The sequence below is a fragment of the Semicossyphus pulcher genome, unplaced genomic scaffold, assembly GCF_022749685.1.
Source record: "Semicossyphus pulcher isolate SPU_LCO1_2020_fin unplaced genomic scaffold, fSemPul1.0.p SCAF_16, whole genome shotgun sequence".
Classification (NCBI taxonomy): Eukaryota; Metazoa; Chordata; class Actinopteri; order Labriformes; family Labridae; genus Semicossyphus; species Semicossyphus pulcher.
This window is the reverse complement of record NW_027211670.1, coordinates 22,974,379-22,997,408: the sequence shown is the minus strand read 5'-3', so window position 1 is coordinate 22,997,408 and position 23,030 is coordinate 22,974,379. Positions and strand designations below refer to the sequence as shown.

Genomic DNA, 23,030 nt, shown 5'->3' with positions numbered 1-23,030 from the left:
TGTCCCCAGACCGCTCGAGCCTGACCTGCATGGACAAGATCGAGAAATGCCAGGAGACCTACCTGCTGGCGCTTGAGCACTACATCAACTACCGCAAGCACAACATTCCCCACTTCTGGCCCAAGCTCCTGATGAAGGTGACGGACCTGCGGATGATCGGGGCGTGCCACGCCAGCCGCTTCCTCCATATGAAAGTGGAGTGTCCCAACGAACTCTTCCCCCCACTCTTCCTGGAGGTCTTCGAGGACCAGGAGGTGTGAAACACGATTGCTACCACGCAAAGGGAAGAGGAAGTTGGGTCAAACTGGGAGATGGGAAGGGCCGTCGCTTTTGTAGGGGAAGGATGGAGGGAGAGTCCTCTCGGCAGGAATCTGCATTTCTCCGACATCGCATTTACAGCTCGTGGTTTTAAAAAAACTGGAACCAACAATAACAGAAACAACACACCAGCAACAGGAGAGTCAAGCAAACAGAGGATTTTGTTTTTCGAACACCCTCTCCACCTCTTTCTCCTTCTTTTTCTTACCCCTGTTTTAAAATCCGAGTGGGGGCCCTTCTGTCTGAGCATGATGTCTTATATAGTCAAAGTTGTAGCCATTTGCCAAGACACCTACACAGATACACACAAAACACAGACACACACACCCACAGCCTGTTCCGCCTCAGTTCTTCAGAGCGCCGCTCTGTGCAGGGGTCCGCTCCCCTCCTCTGGTTCTCTTCAGCGGTCACAGATTTACTCATTTGAATCCGGGTTCCAGCTCTCACGCTGGCCAGCACCTCTCAGTATTATTTCTGAATAAGTTTAAAGGCAGTAATTCAGAAAATATGGACTTTTTTTTTTGCTCACAGTTCTGCGGGCACAACACAATCAGCAAACACTGCACATGGGATTTTTCAGCAGATGCTTTTTAGGCGTCTCTCTGGTATATAATGGCTGTAGTAAAGCAGAGCTACCAGACCTACATCATTCTCTATATTCCTCAACTCAATCTGAGCCGTTACAGCTGTTTGTTGGAGCTTCACCTATTTAGATCCCAGTAAACACCGGTGCTATATTTATACAAGGCTACTCCAGTTTTATGATAATGTGTTGTCTACCTTTGAAAAACCATGGCTCCATATCTACCTTCATTTGTGTCATTGGACCGGCTCCTGTGACATACAGTGCGCACACACACACACACACACACACACACACAGAGACACATATGAGCAGACTTTGCCTTGTCATTGCCCCTGCTGCTTGTTCCAGCAGCCTGCCGTCTTATGAATGACAATTAAGCCCTTCTCTCTCCAAGGAGTTACTGCGAAAGAAAGAAGGGAGAAAAGGAGAAGAGGAGAGGAGAAGTTTTAAGGGGAGAGAAGGGAGGAGCAGAGTTAGAGAGAGGGAATAAGATTTAATATGTGGACTGTAAATTCAGAGCCAGGGGTCAGAGGTAAATCTCCCACACCCAGCCTCCGAGGAGGTTTTGAATAGCAGCAACCACCAGCAAGTCAGCAAAGCTCAACATACATAAACACACACATACGCACTTTCTGTCTCTCTCTCTTTCTCTCTTTCTGTCTCTCCCTCTCTCGCACACACACACACACAAACACATAGACATGAAAACACACAACATCACCTCAGAGAAACGTGAATGCCTCATTTTACTGTATGCACTGCACGGCAGTGTCGATATACAGCCCTAACCTGCAGGGTTTGTACAGAGTCCACTCCTCACGGACTCAACTCAGTGTGGCCCCTCCAGGCTTCCATACACATTTGCCTTTTTACCATGGGCGTCACTGAGAGCAGGCAAATGCCAAGAAGGCTACCATTTACCTCAAAGTGGACACACCCCCAGGCTGGGGCAGCAATACTGCCCCTGTGGTGTCAGGCACTACCTCACCTCTGTGGACACAGGGCAGCTGCCCACAGCCTACACACAGACATACACCATCCAAGTTGGCGCATGTGTAGATTAACACACAGATGTGCATAATGTTTTTGCGTAGGTGCACACTTGTAGTCATGGAAAGACAAAAACACTCACAGCATACACACACACCCTCAGTGCTATCACTTGGTTGAAATGAAATACCACTGAAGACAGGAGGGCCGGCCATCCCCCTGGATGGTTCTACCGACTCCGGGGAATGGTACCCATCACATTCGGGTTATCTCTTTTTGTTATACGGGACCAAGTGTCATCTTTTGAGTTTTTTGGATTTACCTGTTTCTGTCAAAACAGAAATCGACTCACTGAAGCGACAAAGGACAGTGTGGATGTGCAGCCCAGCTGACACCCATCGAAGCAAGCAGCAAGTGGAGGATAATACGGAGTAATTAAAAACCCGTGGTGGCCACGTCCGTTGAATTAGCATGCACAGAAAGGACAGTCTCCTTCTGCATCATGGCGATCTTCCACAGTACACTCATGATGACTGCCACTTGGATCTTGATTAATATTCTCACGGAAGTAAGCTTGGACGGTGCATTAGACGTAAATACGTGGAATATTCTCACCCGAAATGAAGCCTCTTCAAAAGGCGACTCAGAAAGCTCTTTTAGTCTCATGCACTTTAACAACACGCACCACTATAACAGTATCTCTCACTGCAAACATCCGTGGCAGATATCGTAGTGTACTAGCCAAATGACCAGTCAAGAATGTTGATCTGATTAGAAAAGCCCACTCTGTTCATTCCAATTCTGGGGCCAAGCCAAATCTAACTGGGTTTACCACTCCTACGCGAAGAGAACAGAAGAAAAGACGGACTAAGAGAATCTGTTTTATACTCAATGCCGAGCAGTAGATCATACTGGGCACTTGTACAGGACGGGTGATCTGCACCCCTCAGCAGTACACGAGCAGAGGACCGCGTGGCAGGGATCATGGGTAGTCGTCACAGATGGCCGAGCCTCACTGAAGCAGTTCTGGGCGGAGGGAGGAACTGGAGCGCCACCTTTGGGCACAATGGATGAGTATCATCGCCCCTTCAAGAGATCCACCCCCTGCCCTGCCTGACCTGCCCTACCCTACTCTAGTCCATGACAAAGCCCTTCTTGGAGCCTAGCTCTGACTGAATTGCACCCCAACACCATTCTATCAGCCCCCGCCCAGCCAGGCTGGTGGGAGCTTTTGCACTACTGCAACAGTCCAAACTTCGGCCCCCTTACTAATCAAAGTTCAACCAACAGCCCCTGTTGGATTACCAATTAGTTCCTCTGCCGCTCTGTGTAAAACAGAGTTTGGCCACTCTGTGTAACAGAGGCCGGCAGTCGCAGTGGGCTCAGTCCCCAACCTGGCCCCCATTGTCAGTATTAGACCAACAGCACGTGACCCTCGACCCTCAAGCAACCCAACCACAGGTGGAAAGAGATCCCTGCTGGAGGGCACGAGGGCCGTGTAGCACTTAATTAATCTTCCTTTAGTACTCATTTTCCCATCATCCTTCCTATAGCAGAGTGACATTTCAATTCAGAGCCCTCCCCAAACCTCATCATCCCCCTCTCCTCTTCCCGAAGCACCCTAGCTATCATACCCGCTCATCGTTGAGTGGGTTGCCCCCACGTTTGGCCCCGAAATCATGGACATCAAACGGGATCTAGGCCTCTCCCTTGTGAGACAAGGCTGGCCATATTTGCCCTTTAGAGTGGCGCCACCGGATGAATGTGAACAGCAAAGCAGCGGCGATGGGAACGAGAGACTTGAGCGCGAGAATGTGAGGATGTGCGAGACGAAGAAAGCGTGGGACAAGAAACACGAAAAAGCCGAGGGCCTCGGCCCTCACTGCCATCTTTGACATGGCCGAGAGAGGGTGACATGGCCGGTTGTAGAGACGATGTTTAACACTCGGACGAAGGGGAGACGGCGATGTAGGAGTACGTACGGTCTCCCCTTTAGCTCCCACGGCAACCCCCATTCGAGCCCCCGCTCCCATGCCAGCTGAAAACCCCAAAATGTCCCCTCTCAGCTCCCCCCAAAAAGGATAACCTCCAACTTTCACAAGGTGAGGATCGGAAAGAGATCCCACATTCCAGAGATGCAGGTTTGGAGTTCCAACACATCTTTGTAAAAGAACTGAAAAAGAGAAAAAAAACCTATCGATGTCCTTTGTTCTCGTGAGCTGACTGGGTATGTGTGTGTGACAGAAGGGGTTATAATGCTGCTTTACCTTCTGAGTCTGATTTAGATTAAGAAAAAAGATATATGAAATGATTATAAATCCATAAAACAAAATGAAAAGAGATGACTTTAAAAAAAGAAAGACTCCTGAACAAAATTATTGGAGATTTTTTCATTTTATCATTGTTTTCTTATTTTTCTGTTTGTTTTTTGACGCTTAAACTGCTCTGTGTAAAAAAGGAAAAAAAAAACAGCTGTAGTCACTTTTTGACCATGCGTGCAGTGTAACATAGAAAATATTTCACTTCTTTTTCACATCTATAGTTTGTGTTGATAAGCCAACTGATCTGTTTGTCTGTGTGTCTGTTCAGCTGTCCGTCCCCTTTTATCAGGAGGAATTTACAACCAACAAAACAGGAATTTCTTTTTTATATTTTGTTTTCTTTTTTATGAAATACAACTTTGGAGAAAAAAAAAACCTAAACAGGAAAAATAATGCAACAGAAACTGAAAAATAGAAAAAAAAAAAAAAAAAAATGAACACAATCTTGTCATACCTCACACAACACAAAACTCAAAGGAACTTGGGAGGAGTCATATTCTGCAGGCACATGTGAAAGTTCAGAGATGCATATATAGATTTTAAAAAATGTATATGTTAAGATAATATGTGCTTGTGTGTACGCATCAGTAGAAGTTACAAAAGGACTTTTCCCTCAAGCTTTCGTGCTCTATATCTTATTGATTTGGTTCTTGGACGACGGGAGAAGCAACTAAAACGTGAGAAATTGTTAGAGATCATCTGCTAACTTGGGCGCTTCTCCGACTTAAAGGCACAGTCTTCAGACAGTAAACTCAAAATGTGAATGGCCCAGAGACTGAGGGATTAAGACTTTTGTAATGGCTGAGTGTTTTATGGTATTGAATGTAGCTGACAGGAGGGGCCTGGACCTGAGCCCGGCACCCACAACCTAACTTCCACACACCAGCAGAAAAGGAACGTGGTGTCACATAGACGTTACAAACAACCAACAAAACTGAGAATATATATTGCCCGTCTGCAAGGTGCAATACTATGTTATGTATTTTTGTATGTTTTCTGTTTTGATTTTATTTTTGTTTCCTTTACATTTTCTTTTGGCCATAACCAAGGATGTAAATACAAAACCATACAACACTCAAGATTTATTGCAACAGAGTAAATTTAACCGCTCCATCCCGCTCTTATGTAAGAGGAAAAAAAGCTACGTAATATGTAATGTTTCATACATTTGTATGTATGCACTCTCTCACATGTGCATGCTGTTCCATATTCAGAAGTGCCCCGTGACATTAATCATAAACCCTGTGCCTCTTCTTGTTTGCAAAGAGATAGATTCGTACCCCTCATATTCTCACAACTACAAGACACGCTACACATGAACACCTATAGTTGTGTGTTTTCATCTATGGAATAGCTCCTCCTAACTATTGATGTGCGTGTTGCCAGCAGCCACAGTGGCTAAAGCTTAGCGGAGCAGCTGGGGTTGTCTTGTGGAGTAAAATGGGAGGTGGGAAAAGGGAGGTGAGAACAGAACGTTAGCGAGTTACTTGGCATGAATGTCGGCTAACGTGGCTGCAAAACACACATCATAGTTTGGAAACTCAACAATGGATTTCCCCATTTGTGCGCGACACCATTGCCTCTCAGAAGCCAGCCTGAAAATCTTGTAAGCTAAGTTTATGATACAAGGTAGTCAAGAATACATGGGTTTACAACAGGCCCCATTTACACCTGCCATTTCAAGTGTCCAGTAAAAAAAACAGCAAACTCTAGAGGCTTTCATTGACGCTAAGCCAAAACTGATAGCCATCCCGAGCTACGTGCTAATCACAGTAGCTCAGCAGAGTAGTGGGAATGTACTAACAGCTGTTTAGCAACCGTAAGAAGAATAAAATGTGTTCGCTAGCGGTTACAAAAATACTAGTAAGTCTTAATATGGGACAACAGCTAATCAGCAAACGTTAGCGTAACTGAAGCTACTTCATAGATATCTTACTGATGTTACACTTGGGAGAAATAGCAGCTAGCTTACTTAAACTTTTAGCTAGCTGCTAATGGACAGACTTCAGTTGATCCCAAATGCCTGTTCGATGGAATTTTGGAATGTTATCCAATCCTTTCGAGACACATGAAGTGAGGTGTAACGGGGTCTTAGATGACGACGACATTGTAAGCTGAGTAGCATTGTCGTTTTTCAGCTCTGATTGGTTAAAGCTGAAAGTAATCTGGGTTTATAAAGACACCCCTGACTCAAGCGGATTGCCAGCGTCGGGGTTTCGAGGCTGGCTTCTCGGGGCTTTCCATCCCTCCATAGTTGTTATGATCCTGACTTATTCTCACACGTTGACACATTGGACAAGGGTGGATATTGTCTGTGATGTTTTTTGGTTTTATGGTTGTGTTTGGTCCCCCTCTATGCCAAATGTAGAGTTTGTGAAGACATGCAAGTAGCAAGATGTCTATGCAATTTCCCTCCAGCTCCCTTCAAAGACGAGCTCAATGTAACAGCGACGAGCACGTCTTACTTATGAAATCAAATTCGGCCTGGCTTGAAATCCAGACGTTCTTCTCGTGACCTTAAGACCCTTGCTACCTTGTGTGGGTGAGGGTCAGGACTGCTCAGGTTAGCTGGCCCTTAGTCCAGCTGACTGGTTGGTCCGAGGGGTCGGCAACTCTACTCTGTAGTCCAGGTCTCGGAGAAGAAGTAGGAGGGGTACTCGGGATGTTGTGGAGAATAAGGATTCTACGAAATGTGCTGTTTTTTGTAAACTGCTCAGAAAGTGGTGTGTGTGTACGTGTACATGATGTGTCGTTTGGAAGTTCGGGTGTCCGCTCGATGCGATGTTCTCACCGTTTGATCGTTTAGGCCTTGAATTCAAATATTACGCCCCTAAATTCAGCCCCTCTGCAATATGTATGTGAAGCTTTAATTTTTCTATTACGCGACCAAGTAAATGTAACGTCCTAGAGGATTCTGGTTGGTTGATGTCCGTCAGCGGGATTCACGTAGCATTAGCGAGTTCACTTAACCCATTACCTCTGCTACTGATACGGGAAAGGATTTTAAAAATCTGCATCCCCCGTTGATTTAAACATCTACAACCTGCCGACTATCACAGTACTTTAGCACTTAACTAGAAAGCACTTTGAATGGCCCAAACAAACCCACAATTAGTGGTAAGTATTTTGGCGGTAATAATTGTGACAAAATAAAAACAACAAATTGCACCCCTGCCAATTGCCTTTTCCACTATTTAATGTTTTTCAAATTAGTTTAACCGGAAAATAAACAGAGCTGCAGCCTTTAGGCAAAGACGCTTAATGACTAATTATAAAGTTTACAATTATTTTTAATGAAGTGCAATAAGTGAGCGAACGAACCCTTTTGGCGTATTTCTCGTCTCATCAGATTTTATTTATACATTTGTGGGGAAATAATAATCTCATGAATGCTTATAAAAATAAAAAATAAAAAATAAAAAAGCACCCACCCGTGAGAGCATCAGCCAGACCCGCTCCGAACACACACACATGTACACACACAAACACAGACCACTTTTTGTGACTGGGTAAAGGAAGCTATTGAAGGATTCTCTCAGGTAAAAGAACATTTTCTAATAAATGATGATGAACCTTAGATGAAAACCCATTGTTAGCTCATCTTTTTTTTGTCTCCTCAATTTACAGTTCTGTTTTTGTTCTGTGTTCGATCCCGGAAAAAGTTTCAGATTGAAAAAGGTGTAGACGTCCAGGAGTCTACCTGCTCCACAAAGAATCACGCCCTGATTGCGTTCTTAACCCGAGATGAAAAACGTATTCCTGCATGTGTGGAGGTGTGTCCGTTGGCTTTGAGAGATTGTGACTCCTGTTTATTGGGGTTTGGTGCTGCTCTGTATGGAAGCCTATTTCTGCCAGGAAAAGATGTGTATTTTATTTATACATCACAATATTACAAATCTGCCTCACAGTCTGAACATCATTGAAAAGGACGGGATGATTGATCCCTCGTTTCGAACAAGGGAAAACACACAAAATCCTGTAACAGGAAAAAAACGTACCAAATTGAGTCACGTATTAAAATTACTTTATGAAGAACTAAATTAAATATCTGTGAAGAATATTGATGAAGCAGGAACCACCACATAGATTGTAACTAAGCAACATAACCCCCACATTTCTCTTAAACCAATCATATCCAGACGCTAAAGAATCCCCCCTAATGTCCCCCTAAGGCTTTATTATTAGCATTATAATGTTGCTTATGCTTCTATCTTAGCTTGCACGATGCTAGCACCCTCAGATTAGCCACTATGTCTTAAATTCTCACCCCGTTGACAGTCGACAAAGATTGGTGATGGTAATCTCAACACGAATACCAACATGGCCGACAAGAGAAGGAGGTTCAAGTTCAGACAATGCTACAAATAAAAGTTCCCACAGGGAAGATTATCATCATCTGTAGGCAAAGCTATGCTAGCACTGTCGCTAACAGGCCTGCTAACACGCTAAAGCTTTCTGAAGAAGAACTTGTGAGGTAACATTAGCAGAGTTAGCTGTTTTAACTGAGGGACACGTCTCTCCAGCTGTAGATATAACACAAACATCATTATAATGGATGACTAGAGGCGAAGCTTGTAGGCTAGCAAAGGCTGGGAATTAAGCTAACAAGGCAGCAGCAGAGACCAGAGAAGTCTTATTTAATTTTCACAGAGAGTAGATACGTATAAGAGTGAAGATTAAGAAGATTGATAAGGACAGAAAGTCAAAGAGGTAAACATTACAGATCACAGTTAGCATCACAGGAAACCACGTCACTTGTCTCAGCGTTGGAAGAAATTCAATGTAGACTCAACAAGTTTATTTCTTTCTAAACATATTTTACAACTCTTTAAAAGTACAATAATTTAATGGTGAGTGTTTTTATTTTTATCAACACTTTGAATCTTTTTTTTTTCTTGGCAGAAATGGGCTTCCATACAACAGAAAACAATCCAAGCGTTTGTTTTAAATTCAGGCCAGGACATTTTTTATTTCAAAAGTCCAACTTGATCTGAGATGAATCACATTTTGACTTCTGTCTTCAACACGTGCCAAAGCGTACAAAGCAAATTCAGCCCTTACTCACAGGAAAAGTCTCGTCTTTGCACTTTTCTCCCTTTACGGTTAAAAGTGCCGGCAGCAATATCCAGCTCTCCCTCTCCCAGTTGGCTAATAGTGAACATACAGTACAGCCGTGAATGGCTCACATCCAAGCCGGGCTCCATCCACCCTCGGGGGGGGCAGAGGGACTGGCTTTGTTCCTCCGTTCTGCAGGCCTGTTCTATTTCAGTGCGCTTACTCTTTAACTCTGGTGTACTGAAATGTTAGCATGGCTAAAAACCAAGGCTGTGCATGTATATAGGGGCGTGCATGTGAATGTCAGCGTCCATGTTCACGTGAGAGACCTTTGTTCAGTGTAAGTGTGTGAACCCTTTGCTATGAACGTCTGTCTGTGGTGCTGATATCCGACCGACCTGCTTCTCCTTCCCTCCCGACCCCACCAAAAAAAAAGCACCTTTTTCGGCCGCGGTACATGACAGAAGTCTGTGAAACAGAGTCCTGTCATAGACTTGTATTATTCCCTTTTGAAGAATGTAACTAATATTGTGTTCGGCAGGCTAAGGTGTGAGGTTGTAGGAGATGAAAATTGCAGGAGTGGGTAATATTTCAAAAAAAGTCAAGCTGAAAGGATTCCCACAAACAAAAGCCAGACTGCTGCCCGCTGATTACTGCCGCGGCTGCAGTTCAAGGCTGTGCAATTGTGCTTCTCTTTCCAAATGATGGCCTTATTGATTGCTTTTGTATCCCTGCTCCTCTGTGGTATTGTTCCACAGCCTGTTTCATAGGCCACTAGAGGATTTATTACGAGGTTTGCACTCAGAGAATGCATGCTGTTGAGTTGAATCCCTGGTGAAGAGTGAATTAGTGTGCTGGATGGTAGCAGTTGAGGACTCCCAAGGGCGATTTTTAGGTTATCACAACATAGAATATTAACTAACCAAATCCAAAGCAAACCCTCTTTATAGCCACATTACCATAAGAAAAAGCCAGTCGAGAGTATCCAAGCCCATGAGCTGAACAATGAAATAAAGTGCCAAATCTGCTTGTTGGGCACATCATCAACCTGCTTTTGGACAAATTAACATACAGACTTGTTTGATATTTGAATTGTGACTGTTCGGCTGCAGTGTGTTTGAGGCGTTGTGTAAATAGACAGATTTATAGATGGTGAAATAACACTACACCCATTCCCCCAATCCCCTGATCTGATGGCACATCCATGTCCATTCACTGCTCTGCACTACGAACTGGCCATGGTATGAATAGCTTTGAGTGGACACTGTCTGTTGTGAGTCCATTGCCTAGTACACCAAATCCCAAGAGAAAACTAAGAGCACTTATAGGCGGGTTTTGCGGTGAGTTGTGAGGTTTTGTGCTGCTCAGACTATCTACAAGGAGATTTATAGTCATGGGGATATTTTTGTAATAGGGTGGGAAATCACATGCCTAGACAGCTAAGAATGTACACAAATGAGTTCATCTATTAAAAGTCTATCAATCAGAGATTTACATCAGAGATTACATAAATTATGTGAACTGTATTGGAAGTTTGAGGAGATGCGTGCTTTTGAGAAAAATATGCAATGTTTGTCAGGTTGAAAACAAGGTTTTGAATTGGGTTCAGAACTGCTCAGGTTTGATAAAATAAGCCGGCCTTAAAGGGTGCTTTCCTCACGTCCTCACTCGTCTCCTGTGCGCTCGATCCCTCCCTTGTCCTGTGTTCTGTCCAACACCCTCAAAGAACATACACTCTCAACACTCTTGGCACATACAGAACACAAGCCCAGTGTTGTATGCAAAACCAGAGGAAATGCTCAGCTAACTTTAAAAACCTTAAGAAAGGGGTCGATTTATTCCACTCTGTAGCAGGTCCAAGACTCTTCTTAGCACCAGCAAATCACCAACAACCACCTCTTAAGGCTTCATGTCCACTGGGAACATCTTCTTTAATCTACCACCTTTTTTCTACACAATGGACAAGTGTCGCATGTACAGAAAAGCTTAGCATGCTTTATAGGATGTTTAAAAAAATGCTAGCAAACACACTCTATGCTTCAAAGTGGTATCTTTAACAGCAAGATCAATGTAACGCTAAAAAAGTAGATACCTGGTGGACGCAACAAGTTCTTCAGTCCGTCTTGTACGCAGCAGTTGGTGGTGGTTGATGTTTCCATGTAAGACTTTATTTCAAGATGAGGTTATGTTGTACAAATGTCTATGAACTATCTGTGTGTCTGTACTCACTATTCTACAACCCACTGTCCTGTTGGAGAGAGGTTTAAAAAATATCTTTATAGACCTGTATGAAAACAGGCGCATCATCAGCATATGCGAAATCAAGAAAAGTAAACCGTGATTGTCAAGACATCTTTCCATCAATCTGAATGAATGGACCTGAGCATTGACAGCATGCAGGAGTTTACTTTGTCTTGATTTAACATACAGATGCCAGTTTCCTGTCTGGACAGTGCGTTTATAACACGACAACTCTTTGCAAACCTTTTGAGTTTTGGATCTTTCAGCTGAACTCGAACCTCACAGTCTGCAGAGGTGGATTTCTCTCTGTTTGGATTTCTTGTTTTCTTTTCTCTGGATTTCTCAAGGAACCTGTTCAGCCTGCTCAGTATATTTCTATGGAACTATGGAAACACACACTATATAACTTCATGACTCCAAACCAGCAGTAAATGTTCTACAGAACGTACAAAAAATAAAGTTACCATGCAAAATGAGCTATAAAACACCTTCCCTACAACAGTGAATACAACTACTTTTCTTACTTTTGTATCACTCCTTAAGAAGTTCCTTGCTTCACTGTGACTGCAGAGGCTGCTGGGAAATCTAGGATGTGTTCCGCAGACACTCAGGGGTCACGACCTGTCCGGTCAGGGTCAGGGTTAGATGGAAGGTGCCAAAGACGGGATTGTGAGGTGTTTTTCTCAGTTATGCCGTTGTCACAGCTCTCCATGCAAGCTATGATCCAGGCAAGTTTTATCTCTTCGGAGACAACAGGGAACAACAAAGCGTAAGAGATTGAAGCAAGATTGTAACTCGTCCTGATCCAGGGCTGTGATTGTACGTGACATTGTCCTGGATGGGTGTCTCCTGAAACGCAGACATGTCAGCCACTCAGCAGCTCTTTAAAGCAGTTATTGGAAGAATGTTGAAGACAAAATGACCAAGAAAGGTCTCTAAAGTAAATTCTTCCCATGGCTAAGTTCCAATACTTATTCTTCCATCCTATTTAGTATGCCAGAAAAAGATTTAGTATGTCCTAATACATGCAGTATGGCAAATACATCCTGTTGCATTTGCGCAATATGTGAGCCAGCACACTTTTTTGGCTGTTCATGCAATCCCCTTACCCACAATCCTCTGCACAGAGAGGTGACATCAAGTGGCGACGTTGCTGCATGGTGTTTTGAACATCCAAGGCGACCGTTATTCAATAACAATATTCAAATTTTATGCTGCGGACTGCGACAGATATTTGAGCTAGAGGGTCAAAGGTAATTCCGTGATGTGATGACCAAGTAGTATGTCTCAACTGCATGCATGCTGCCTGCAAAGTATGTACTTTGTAAGGGCAGCTGTGAGGCTACCGCTTTGTTCAGTAGTATGTCTTACGACTAGTGACGGCACTGTTCTGCCTTTGATTTACCCACTAATACCACCTAAATTAGCGCTTTGACGCAGGTTTTTCCGACTCGGGAAGACCCGCTAATAAATGCCGATTGTCTATTTTCCCATTGCCAGTGGAGTACTCTGCTTTTCTGCTGCGTCACCGTCTGATGTCACAAACGCGCCGTAAAAAAGTAACTGTGTCAGAAACATTGCGCGTTATTTCTTCTTCCCCTCGGATCAGAAGAAGCTCTCTCACCTCGCTGTCTTAACAGTGTTGCTGCATCGTGCACGAACAAATAACAAATTCGCCACTGTATGCTATTCTTCTGTATTCACACGACAGCAGCTGGAACTTTAACGCGCGTCATAGCATCGCGCCGGAAAGGGGTCGGCGATTGCTACGACGCACGTTGAAATTCCGTCCGCTGTCGTGTAAAAACAGAAGAAAAACATACAGCGAATTTGTTATTTGTTACGTGCAAGATGCAGCAACACCGGCAAGACAGCGATGTGAGAGAGCTTCTTCTGATCTGAGGGGAAGAAGAAATAAGCATGACTGTCCACTAATCAGCTGGCTAGTGTCCCCACTCAGCTCACTTCCAACGTGTCCCAGTGGCCAGTCGCAGTACTGCAAGTAAAAAATTCCCCACAAACCAAAAAGCAATTGAATTATATTGTAATTATAAAACTGTACAGCAGAGTGAAAGCTTTGTATTTGGTCCCAGAGTCAAACCAGGCCAACCTCTTTCTGTGCAGTTTGTAGTATCCGGTTTACAGTTACATACAGACATCTGTTACTGTGCACTCGTCCAACACCTCATTTGAACACCCCATAAGTCACAGAGTTTGTATGTTCGACATTCTTCCTGTTCTGTGTTTTATCAGCTGCCGAGTGGCTGGAATGTCCAGGTTTTTTTATGTATCATGTTTCTGGATCAGGACATGCTAAAGGGAGATTTCTAGAAAGCATAAGAACCCAAAGGGAACACGAATCCAGATGTGAAAGTGCATTTAAAATATCCGTGCGCTTGCAGTGTGTAACAGGTAAATCCCAGGCCAGAGTCTACTGCCACAGTGAACACAGGATGCAGTACGCAGGGAAACACATGGCCATCCACTGTACGAAGAGTAGAGCTTTCTCCTTCTGTCTCTTTACACAGGTGCCACATATTCATATATTTTCAGGGTAGAACAAATACTAGTTTAAAGTATTTAAATGTTTATTCACTTTACGTCTCACGGCGTAAAGTCTGCTATGTAATACTACAACCCCCAGCCTCCTGGTATGTGGTGCAGGTTGAACCAGACAATAAAAAGTATCTGGAAATATGATTATATTATTTTTTATTATATTGTAATTATTATTATTTATCTCTCAGATGACTTTCACAAGTATACAAAGCAAAGGAACAATATTTAGGATTCATTTCCGCGAAGCACAGGGGCAAACAAACATGCAAGGACAAACAGTGGAGCTCCAGGCGACGCTCTGGGCTGAATAACTCGATACACTCGGACTTTCAATAAAACACACATGCAGGAAACCTCCGAATATCTACTGTGATCTCCTCTCACACCACCCACACCTTCATCACACTGAGCCCCTTCTCGCCTGGACCTGTCCTTCCCTTTATTACCCACCCCCTCCCCCTTTAACCTCCTCCTCCTCCCAGCCAGAGTCCAGTGGGTGGTGTGATGTCAGGTTTTTGTGGTGGGCTGCTTATGACAGGTCCAGACAATCAGCGTGTTTGTAAATGTCAATGTGTGATTTTCAAATCTTTGTTTATGGTCAGGGTTTTAGAGGAAGATATTTTTATGGTAATTGTCGCTGGTCTATTTTACTATATATTTATGTAATAAATATGTGACTAAATTGACATCTCACTGGCTCTTTTTGGCTCTCAGTTGTCCGGCCAGCTCCGTCATGTGCTGGAGGGTTTTCATTAATGGACTAATAAATAAAACCCACAAAAACCTGTTTCCTTGTTATCACCTCTTTGTCTCTGTTATATGAGTTTCTGTTGAGCGTTACAAAGGGCTTATACAGAAGTTTGGCCCACTGTGTTTAAGAATAACGTTGGTACCTCTAGCCTTGTTTCTAGATGCTGTCACTTGATGTATAAAGATAAAGATTCTGAAAGTCCCCGTGGTTTAGATTGGGGGACAATGGGTGGGTCAAACACATACAGTCTTTCATTCAGGGAGTTAGTTGGTCCTGCATTTACGCGGTGTCAGAATATTCGGAAAAACACCTCTCGACTTGGAAATTCACTTAAAGTCTCGGACAAATCAGGACAACTAATCAGAAAGTCAAAGAAAATGTTGGTACCAGGCTTTTCGAGTTTACAGACTTTAAAGTACTCAAAATTTTTCATTTAAATAAATATCTGTTAAGTGATTTCTATCGCCGAATGAGGTAACACAATGGTGATTGAGCCGATGGCCCGCTGATGAAAGCCTTTGCATTTGCAGTATTACAGACTGGGGGTGGCTACGCGTTTTCCATCAGCCAGCAGTGGTTGGTCTGCCAGAGAGGGTAGGCGGAGCTAAGCGGCTGCTTTTCCGCTCTCTGCGAGTGTTGCAAGTAAACAGTAATCTACTATGGCTGAACAAACAAAGAAAAGATGGATGACTACAGATACAACTTCAAAAATAAGTGAAAATCCAAAGAAAAAAACCAAACTCGACGCTCAGATGAAACAAACAGTCTAAAGCGAGGAAAGTCGAGAGTTAGAACCATGACAAAGAAAGCCAGCCGTAGACTTCTGGTTAAAGTGGGAAGAGTGCTCTCTTAAAATGTGTTCACGCCAAAGGCGGCTCACGTTACTCGTGCGAATTCGACCGCTGGATCAAAATTCCTGTAAATAACAGGTGAATATTTGCCCTTCACTTCCAGAATGGAGGAGAGGATGCGGGGCTTATCTCCATGGTTACCAATGGCGTCAGGATAATCTCGATGTTGATAGGCTTTCGTTACATCACATGACGCAAATTCGTCGAGGAAGTTAAATTTTTCCAACTCACACAAATTCATGTCGCGATCAATTTGCGTCTCGCGTCATTGCGTTGACTTTGTATTGAATCTCGCCGCAGGTTCGCGTCTATTTGCGTTCGGTGTGAACGCACAGTTAGTCACCGATTATTGCCAGTGGGAGGCGCTCAAGAGCACAAACATTGAAATCTTTGAGATTGTAACTTTAAGTAAATGTTGGTTTGATGGTCAAACATTATGTTTGAATGTATTACTGTACCGCACATCAATTTTGTCTCTTAGGTTGTAACCATTATTTTCTCTTAACTTAGAGTGATCTGGATTAGTTTTAAGTGATAAAACACAGCACGTGTTATTCGTAACATCCATATCGGTCCCAATTTAAGACTTCATAAGCGCACCAAATTTGGAAGAACAACTTCACAACTCAGGAATGTTACCATCCGAGAAGCAGATGAAAGCAGCGTCAGTAAAAGAGCATAAAGTAGTTTTAGTGGCTTTCATGTCGTTTAATGTTTAAGTTAATGATAGTTAAACAACCAAATGGTATGAAATGTGCTTTATTTTGAAAACGTAACTTATTTATGATCACTCACTTGACTGCTTTAATTAAAAAGTTTAAACGTGCATTGCATTAATGTAGCTAACTTGACCGCTCAGTCCTGCATGTGCTGAACTGACGCTAGCTTGGTGCCTTGATCGTTAGATCCTGCAGGTCACGGCCACAGACCGAGCTGCTGTTTGTGACAACTTACAAATGAAAACATGCTGCAACACTGGAAGAATTTTAAAGTGTCGTCTGTCGGGTGAACTGAAGGTTACACTTGGATATATTCACAGCATATTCTTTTTTAATGCCCGTGCATATTGGACTCTGAATTGATCATTAAAAAGTGCATCAACACGATAAAGCCTAACTCAAACATTCACTGCAGTCCTGACGCAGGTTTCAGTTATAATAGATGAAAATGTAAATGTCCCCATGTACCATAATCCAAGATGAGCACTTAATCCTACTTAGATTGAGGACAGCAATGTTCGCCAGCTGTATGCCAGCACCTCCCTTTGGCAAAAAAATATTTGCATAATTGCAAAACAATGTTGCATGCAGCAGAAGGATGTAAAGTCGGTGGGCTGAAATAATGGCTAAATGAGGAGTAAACAAGGTTTGTCTGCTTAAATCAGTGTCGCGGCGGTGAGACGGGCGCTGGCAGCACTGCTCAGTTCATCAGCACATGTGACAGCACATCCTGTCTGACTTATTGACAGATCAAATCAGATGTCTCTCAGAGGGCTGCGAGGTTTCCCAGTGAGAGACAGCTGGTCACAAGGCTACGACTGCTAATTCTTCCACCCAGAGTGATTCAGCGTCACAGATGGGAGGGCTGCTGGTTTGCACGCTTAATCCCAACAAAAAAAATTGCTTAATTCAGTGCAGCTCTGCTGATGGTGTGCTATTACCCCTCTGTGAGCGCCAGCCTGTTCTGTTTCACTGAAATGCTGCAAAAAATGATACACCTACCAAATAAATCCTCATGTCATGGGTTTATGATACATGCTTCTGCTGCAAGTTGGGGCAATTTGGATTAGGAGGTTAGCGGCCCAGCAGCTCAGCAAAACGTGAAAGCCTGTCATCAGCTCCCTTGTGACACCTTAAACTCATACTGTACAAATATGGAGTAATATGTCGCTCCAAAAAACCTTGTGAGGCAAAAAAAAAAAGTACCACATCGAATGGGATTTATGGTCCATGAGTTTTCAGTTATTGGTTTCTCATACAAACGAGGATCCAGGGCGGAGTCTGACCACTGACAGACTGTAAATGCCGATGTGGGGTAAAGGTCTTCAGTGAAGGGCCAGGTTATAAGAGGTCACCTGAGGGTGACATGTCCAGTCTGACAGTGTATCACCACCTGGTGGACAAAAGATAAAGAGCACATTGAGGGTATTGTGGGAAAAATGTGAACTTGTATTTACTTTTAACCGAACAAAGCTTTTTTTAACCAGGTATAAAAACATGAATGTCCCAAGTAGACACTCATTCTATGCAAAATATTACACTGGATTCTGCTGCAACCCATAAAGGAGAATACATGGAAGAGGGTGTGTTCATTAACTGCAGTAAAAGAAAAGTAAGTATTCTACAAACCCATTAATCCACTGTATTTATAGCTGTAAGATAATGCATCATTACAATATATCGGCTCATAGACTGACTGACAATCCTTTTTTGCATCACCCGTTTTAAATCATCCACCAACTTGCAAACAGATTTTCTTGCAAAATGATTTAAACAGCAAAATAAAAATAGTTACGGCTTTTTCTAAAGCAACATTAGTGGATTTTTGGCCACTTGGGGGCAGTAGAGCCCTTTGTAAGCACCAAATGTACATAATCGCGCCTGACAAACTTGCTATAGCTAGCAGCTAAATGTTATAAATATTTTTTAAAGGAATGTTAGCATTACCTTGGAGTCATGTTGGATGCTCAAAAACTAATGTTAGGTTACGTTTCACTCTTCTTTAAGCTCTGTGTTTGGTCTCCACACCCTCCTGCTTTATACTTAACTGTGGTAGCTCTCTATTTTAAACATCCAGCAAACATCCAGCAGACACCTAGCAATGTTAGCATAAATTCGGAGTCGTGTCCGATGCTAGCTTACACATCTTTAAACTATGTGTTTGGTCTCCACGCCCTCCGGAAGGTTATACGTCTCTTTACCTGCTTAATACTTACCTGTGGTAGTTCTCTATTTTAAACATCCAGCAGACACCTAGCAATGTTAGCATTAATTTGGAATCGTGTTTGCTGCTAGCTAACTAATTTTAGCCTCCTTTTCACTCTTCTTTTAGCTCTATGTTTGGTCTCCACACCCTTCTGAAGGTTACCTGGTGTCTTTACCTGCTTGATATTAAACTGTGGTAGCTCTCTATTTTAAACACCCAGCAGACATCCAACAGACACCGATGTTAGCATCAATTTGGAGTTGTGTTTGCTGCTAGCTGATGAATGTTAGCTTACTATTCAGTCTTCTTTTAGCTCTGTGTTTGGTCTCCACATCCTCTTTGCCGGCTTGATACTTAACACTAGTCACCAGCTCTTTATAACTTTGTTTTTCTGCCGTTTGATTCAAAGCAGATAGTTTGTTTATCAGAGTTTTTTTGCTAACACAGCTACCCACTGCTTCAGGTAATGAGGAATCAAATCAGGTAGGTTGCCCATGATAAAACCAAATCATTTAAACCTGAGATCTTCTCTGGGCAAGTTTCCTTCAGTGGCCTTTTTCACATTTGAAGTAGTCTTGATTTTGTTTATTTAGAAATATTGATAAGTGCAGCTTTAAAGATAATAGTGAACATACATACAGCCTTCTAAAAAACACTTTAAATATTTGATAGTTCTCTGGACTTTTTTAGCTCTCAGGATTACAGTTGTGTGATACCATTTTTGTGCCCACCGAGGTCAATGTTCTGGGTCACCTGCAAATCAGTGTGATTGGTCTTATTCTCTCTTCCCTTGTCTGCATGTGTACAAAAGGAAACAGTGATTCATGCTACACTACGGTGCAGTGTACAGGGGATAGCTGCTGCTGCGGTCCATCATGACTCATCTGGAGAAGTGTGTAATTGAGTCTATTAGTGTGCAGCAGGTGATGTGAATGACTTGAAGGTTGTACTTCCTGAGGAACACAGGGTTCTTTTGATGAATTTGGTGTAGGCAGGGTGGATCTTTTCACATGAAGTCCGCCATGTGGGTGGAAGCTGTTGTGGGGGCTGTGATCTCACAAAGGCAGCTTTTCCGCCAACCAATCCCTCGCTCGCTGTTTGGACCATAGCCCAGCCCCCTCCGATCGCCCTCCTCCTCCTCCTCTCCTCTCTCTCCCTCTCATGTGTGTGTCATGAATACACACATACACCCTCCCTCACATACACACACACACTTCATGCTCCGTCATAGTAGGAATTTTCCACTCAGCAGCGGGAGAACATTGCAGGCAGCTGTGCTGTCAATTGCAGTACATGGTCGGATCTCAAAGACTGTCTGCAGACAATCTCTCCCAATCTTTTCCTGGCTTCTTATTCATGTGCAGAGCTACACACATGCACACAGCCGTGACGACAAAAAGAACATGATGTACTATAGCTTACTCTTCATTTCCTTCTCGGTTCATACTCTATTTCTTTCAAACATAAGTGTTTACCAGGAGAGTACAGCAACTATGGGACCCAAGGGAGACAGAGTGGCCTACTAATACCCCTCAACCCCTCCCTCTCTTTTACTCGCTTATACATACTCGCTCCTCCTAAACAATCTTACATGGATCAGCTCCAACCGTCTGTCTAATCCTCACAGTCTCGCCCTCTCTTGTGTCATTAGCCCTCGCCATAGAAATCACATCTAAACTCTCGAGAACATCAAGGACAGCCGTGTACATGTACCGTGTGTTATGTATATATTAGAGGCCTCTTATGTAAGTGTGAGCCCACCCCTCCTCCCCTTCTTGTTGCCCATACATTTCCCTGCCTGCACTCAAATCAGGTCAGGTGAGGACGGCAGAGGGAGAGATATGCATTGGAAATATATACGTAATCCCGTAAGCCTACACCGCGCAGGGGAGGCAAAGCAAAGGAACATTCATTATTAACATTGGACAGATCCATAGCAATGTGCGTACATGGACAGAGAGAGGAAAACAAATAGATGCTATATGATTGCAGGGTGAAACGTTTGGCTTTCAGTAACTGTTTACTTGCATAAGAGAGACACAGTAACCCCATACTTGTTTCGACATCATATTGATAACCTGGTGTTATTCTAAATGGACATTTTGTCTCCTTCCAAATACACAACAAAGCCCAAAGTATGTGGGAGTTATCCTGACCCCCTTTGGTCTCGGGCCGGGCCTCTTTAGTTCCAGTTTGGAAACACAGTGCCTTGCATAAGCATCAGCCTCCTTGGACTTTTGTACATATTACATTGTTACAAACTGGAATTCAAATAGATGTAACTGGGCTTTCTATCATATGATTACCCAACAAGAACAAGACATCTCCTACGTGCAAGAGCTTGCGCTGAATCTAAGTTAGTATTTTACCTGCAAAGGTTTTAATATTTGAACCATTTAGGAACATGTTTTATCTGCCCTGCCACTTTAAAATTATGGACTACTTTGTGTTTGTCCAGAACATACAGCCCCCAAAAAATCAATTTAAATCCACATTTGTTACATGACAACATATAAATAGTTGAAGAGGAGGGAACGCTTGTGCAGGGTACTTTAACGTAGAGTGCATTCAAGTGCTCATTTGTATTCCACTTTTGAGTCCTGTCCTGATTTAGATTTTTATTTGGGATGTGGTGTTTATGTGGAACACGAGAAACCTTGTTATTTCTATCCCTGTGTACATGATCATGAACGTGTCCAGGTTTCTCAAAACCAGGATTTAATGTTTACATGCAAAACAAACAACCTCATCATAAACAGGATACTTGTGCAGATGTATACACAGTCGTAACGCTCGTGCCAGGGATTAGTTTAGCTTAGCGTAAAGACTGAAAGCAGGTTGAGGCTGTCTAATGTTCCTAATGTTCAGATACCTAACGCACCTGTGCTCCCTGCTGGATTTATAGTCCACACGAGGAGCTCACAGGAGCCCTGCTGTAGGTGCACAAAACCTGGCTGTAGTGTGAGAGATTTGGACCACCCTTGTTGCACTGCCCTCAGCCCCACCCAACGCCTTTCAGATGAACTGAGCCCGACCTTTTCACCCGATATCAGCGCCAGTATTGCTCTTGTTGCTGAGACAGACGCAAATCTGTGCTGCTAGGTCCAAAGAAAAGTAGAGTAGGGGTCTTTAATGTGTTACCATAGCAAAGCATTAATGACCCTGGCCTCTCAATCAAATGTTCAACCAGCAATTAAATATGGGTGTAATTTACTCTGATTTTTGAAGTATTTTCATTTTAATTTTAGCTGCAGAGAGAGTGTTTTTCAGAGCAGGAGCTACTCTATGATTTACAGTGGGAAAAAAATGTAACATTAAAAAATGGGGGAAATACTTGGAATATCAGAAATGCATTGACTTGGAAAATACACGCTGGACTCCCGAGGAAAGCAACCTCTTGGGATTGAGGCTTCCCTGAGAGAATCCATTACTGCCGAAAATAAAAAATGTATGCTTTAACAAAAAAAAAGAAAAAGAGCTGGAGATGGAGTGTGAGAAAAGAGATGTGAAGCAAAAATAATTAGCAAAGATTAGAGAGGTTCATCCAGTGGAAATTACCGTAGCAAGACACATGCAGACATAATCTCATTCTTCTTAAAATGATCACACTTCAGAGGCTGTGTGACTTTAGAATCAGATAAAACCTTGTGAAAAGACGACTGCTTAATTCCCGATCAGGAAACCTTTGGAAAGTGGTGGTGTTTATAGACGGGTAATGAGGATTAAATTTAATAGGGAGATTAGAGGTAGGGGGCTTGAGAGGAAAGGGCGAACGAGACAGCGACGGAGGGGAATATGTAGGGTAAACAGGCCGATGACAGTGTGTGTGCGTGTGTGTGGGAGGGTCCATAGGCTGGGTCACTGAGTTGAGATGTTCTGGAAGGTATACGCAGGGTTATCCCAGGGCGGAGGGAGGCAGGCTGTCTACCATGTCCTACATACCAGCTTGTACTCCCAGATTAACAGCACACACCTTATATAATACATTGTGAGGACCCTGATGGCAAAGTGAGTATGCAGACCTGATTTACTGGTGCACACTTCTTCCCATGGTTGAAAAACTTGTCAGCGAGTGCAAAACTATGAATCATGGCTGTATGTGCTGACATTTTGTCTACAGGCCAAGATAAAAACAAAGATAAAGTCAGACTGGAAGCCGGAGTTAAGTGCTTAAGATCGCACGAGATGATTAATTGCTATATATTGTGCACATAAAGCCAGAGTTCAAATGACAAGTGCAATATTTTTTAATGTTTCTGTTTTTGCTCAACACTGTGTTTATTATGACTGCAAGTAAGAATTTAACACACGGTACATGGCTAACAGCATGCAGAACATTGTAGATTTCTGGGCCTGATTGTGGAGAATTGCGCCAATTAAAGCTGAAATAATAAAGGAAAAATTGAGGTACAATTCATCCTACATTTTTGTTG

The 23,030-nt window shown here is 43.1% G+C and overlaps 1 protein-coding gene across 2 annotated transcripts in view; it reads left to right on the top strand.

The window, feature by feature from the left end:
• The window catches only part of LOC138593428 (thyroid hormone receptor alpha-B), a 152,945-nt gene extending 143,235 nt beyond the window's left edge, over positions 1-9,710 (top strand). For both annotated transcript variants that reach the window (XM_069664430.1, XM_069664431.1), the window contains one exon: positions 10-9,710. In XM_069664430.1, coding sequence (XP_069520531.1) covers positions 10-260 — 251 coding nt within the window. In that variant the 3' untranslated portion in view covers positions 261-9,710. The remainder of the gene's footprint in view (positions 1-9) is intronic.
• The last annotated feature ends 13,320 nt before the right edge of the window (positions 9,711-23,030 follow it).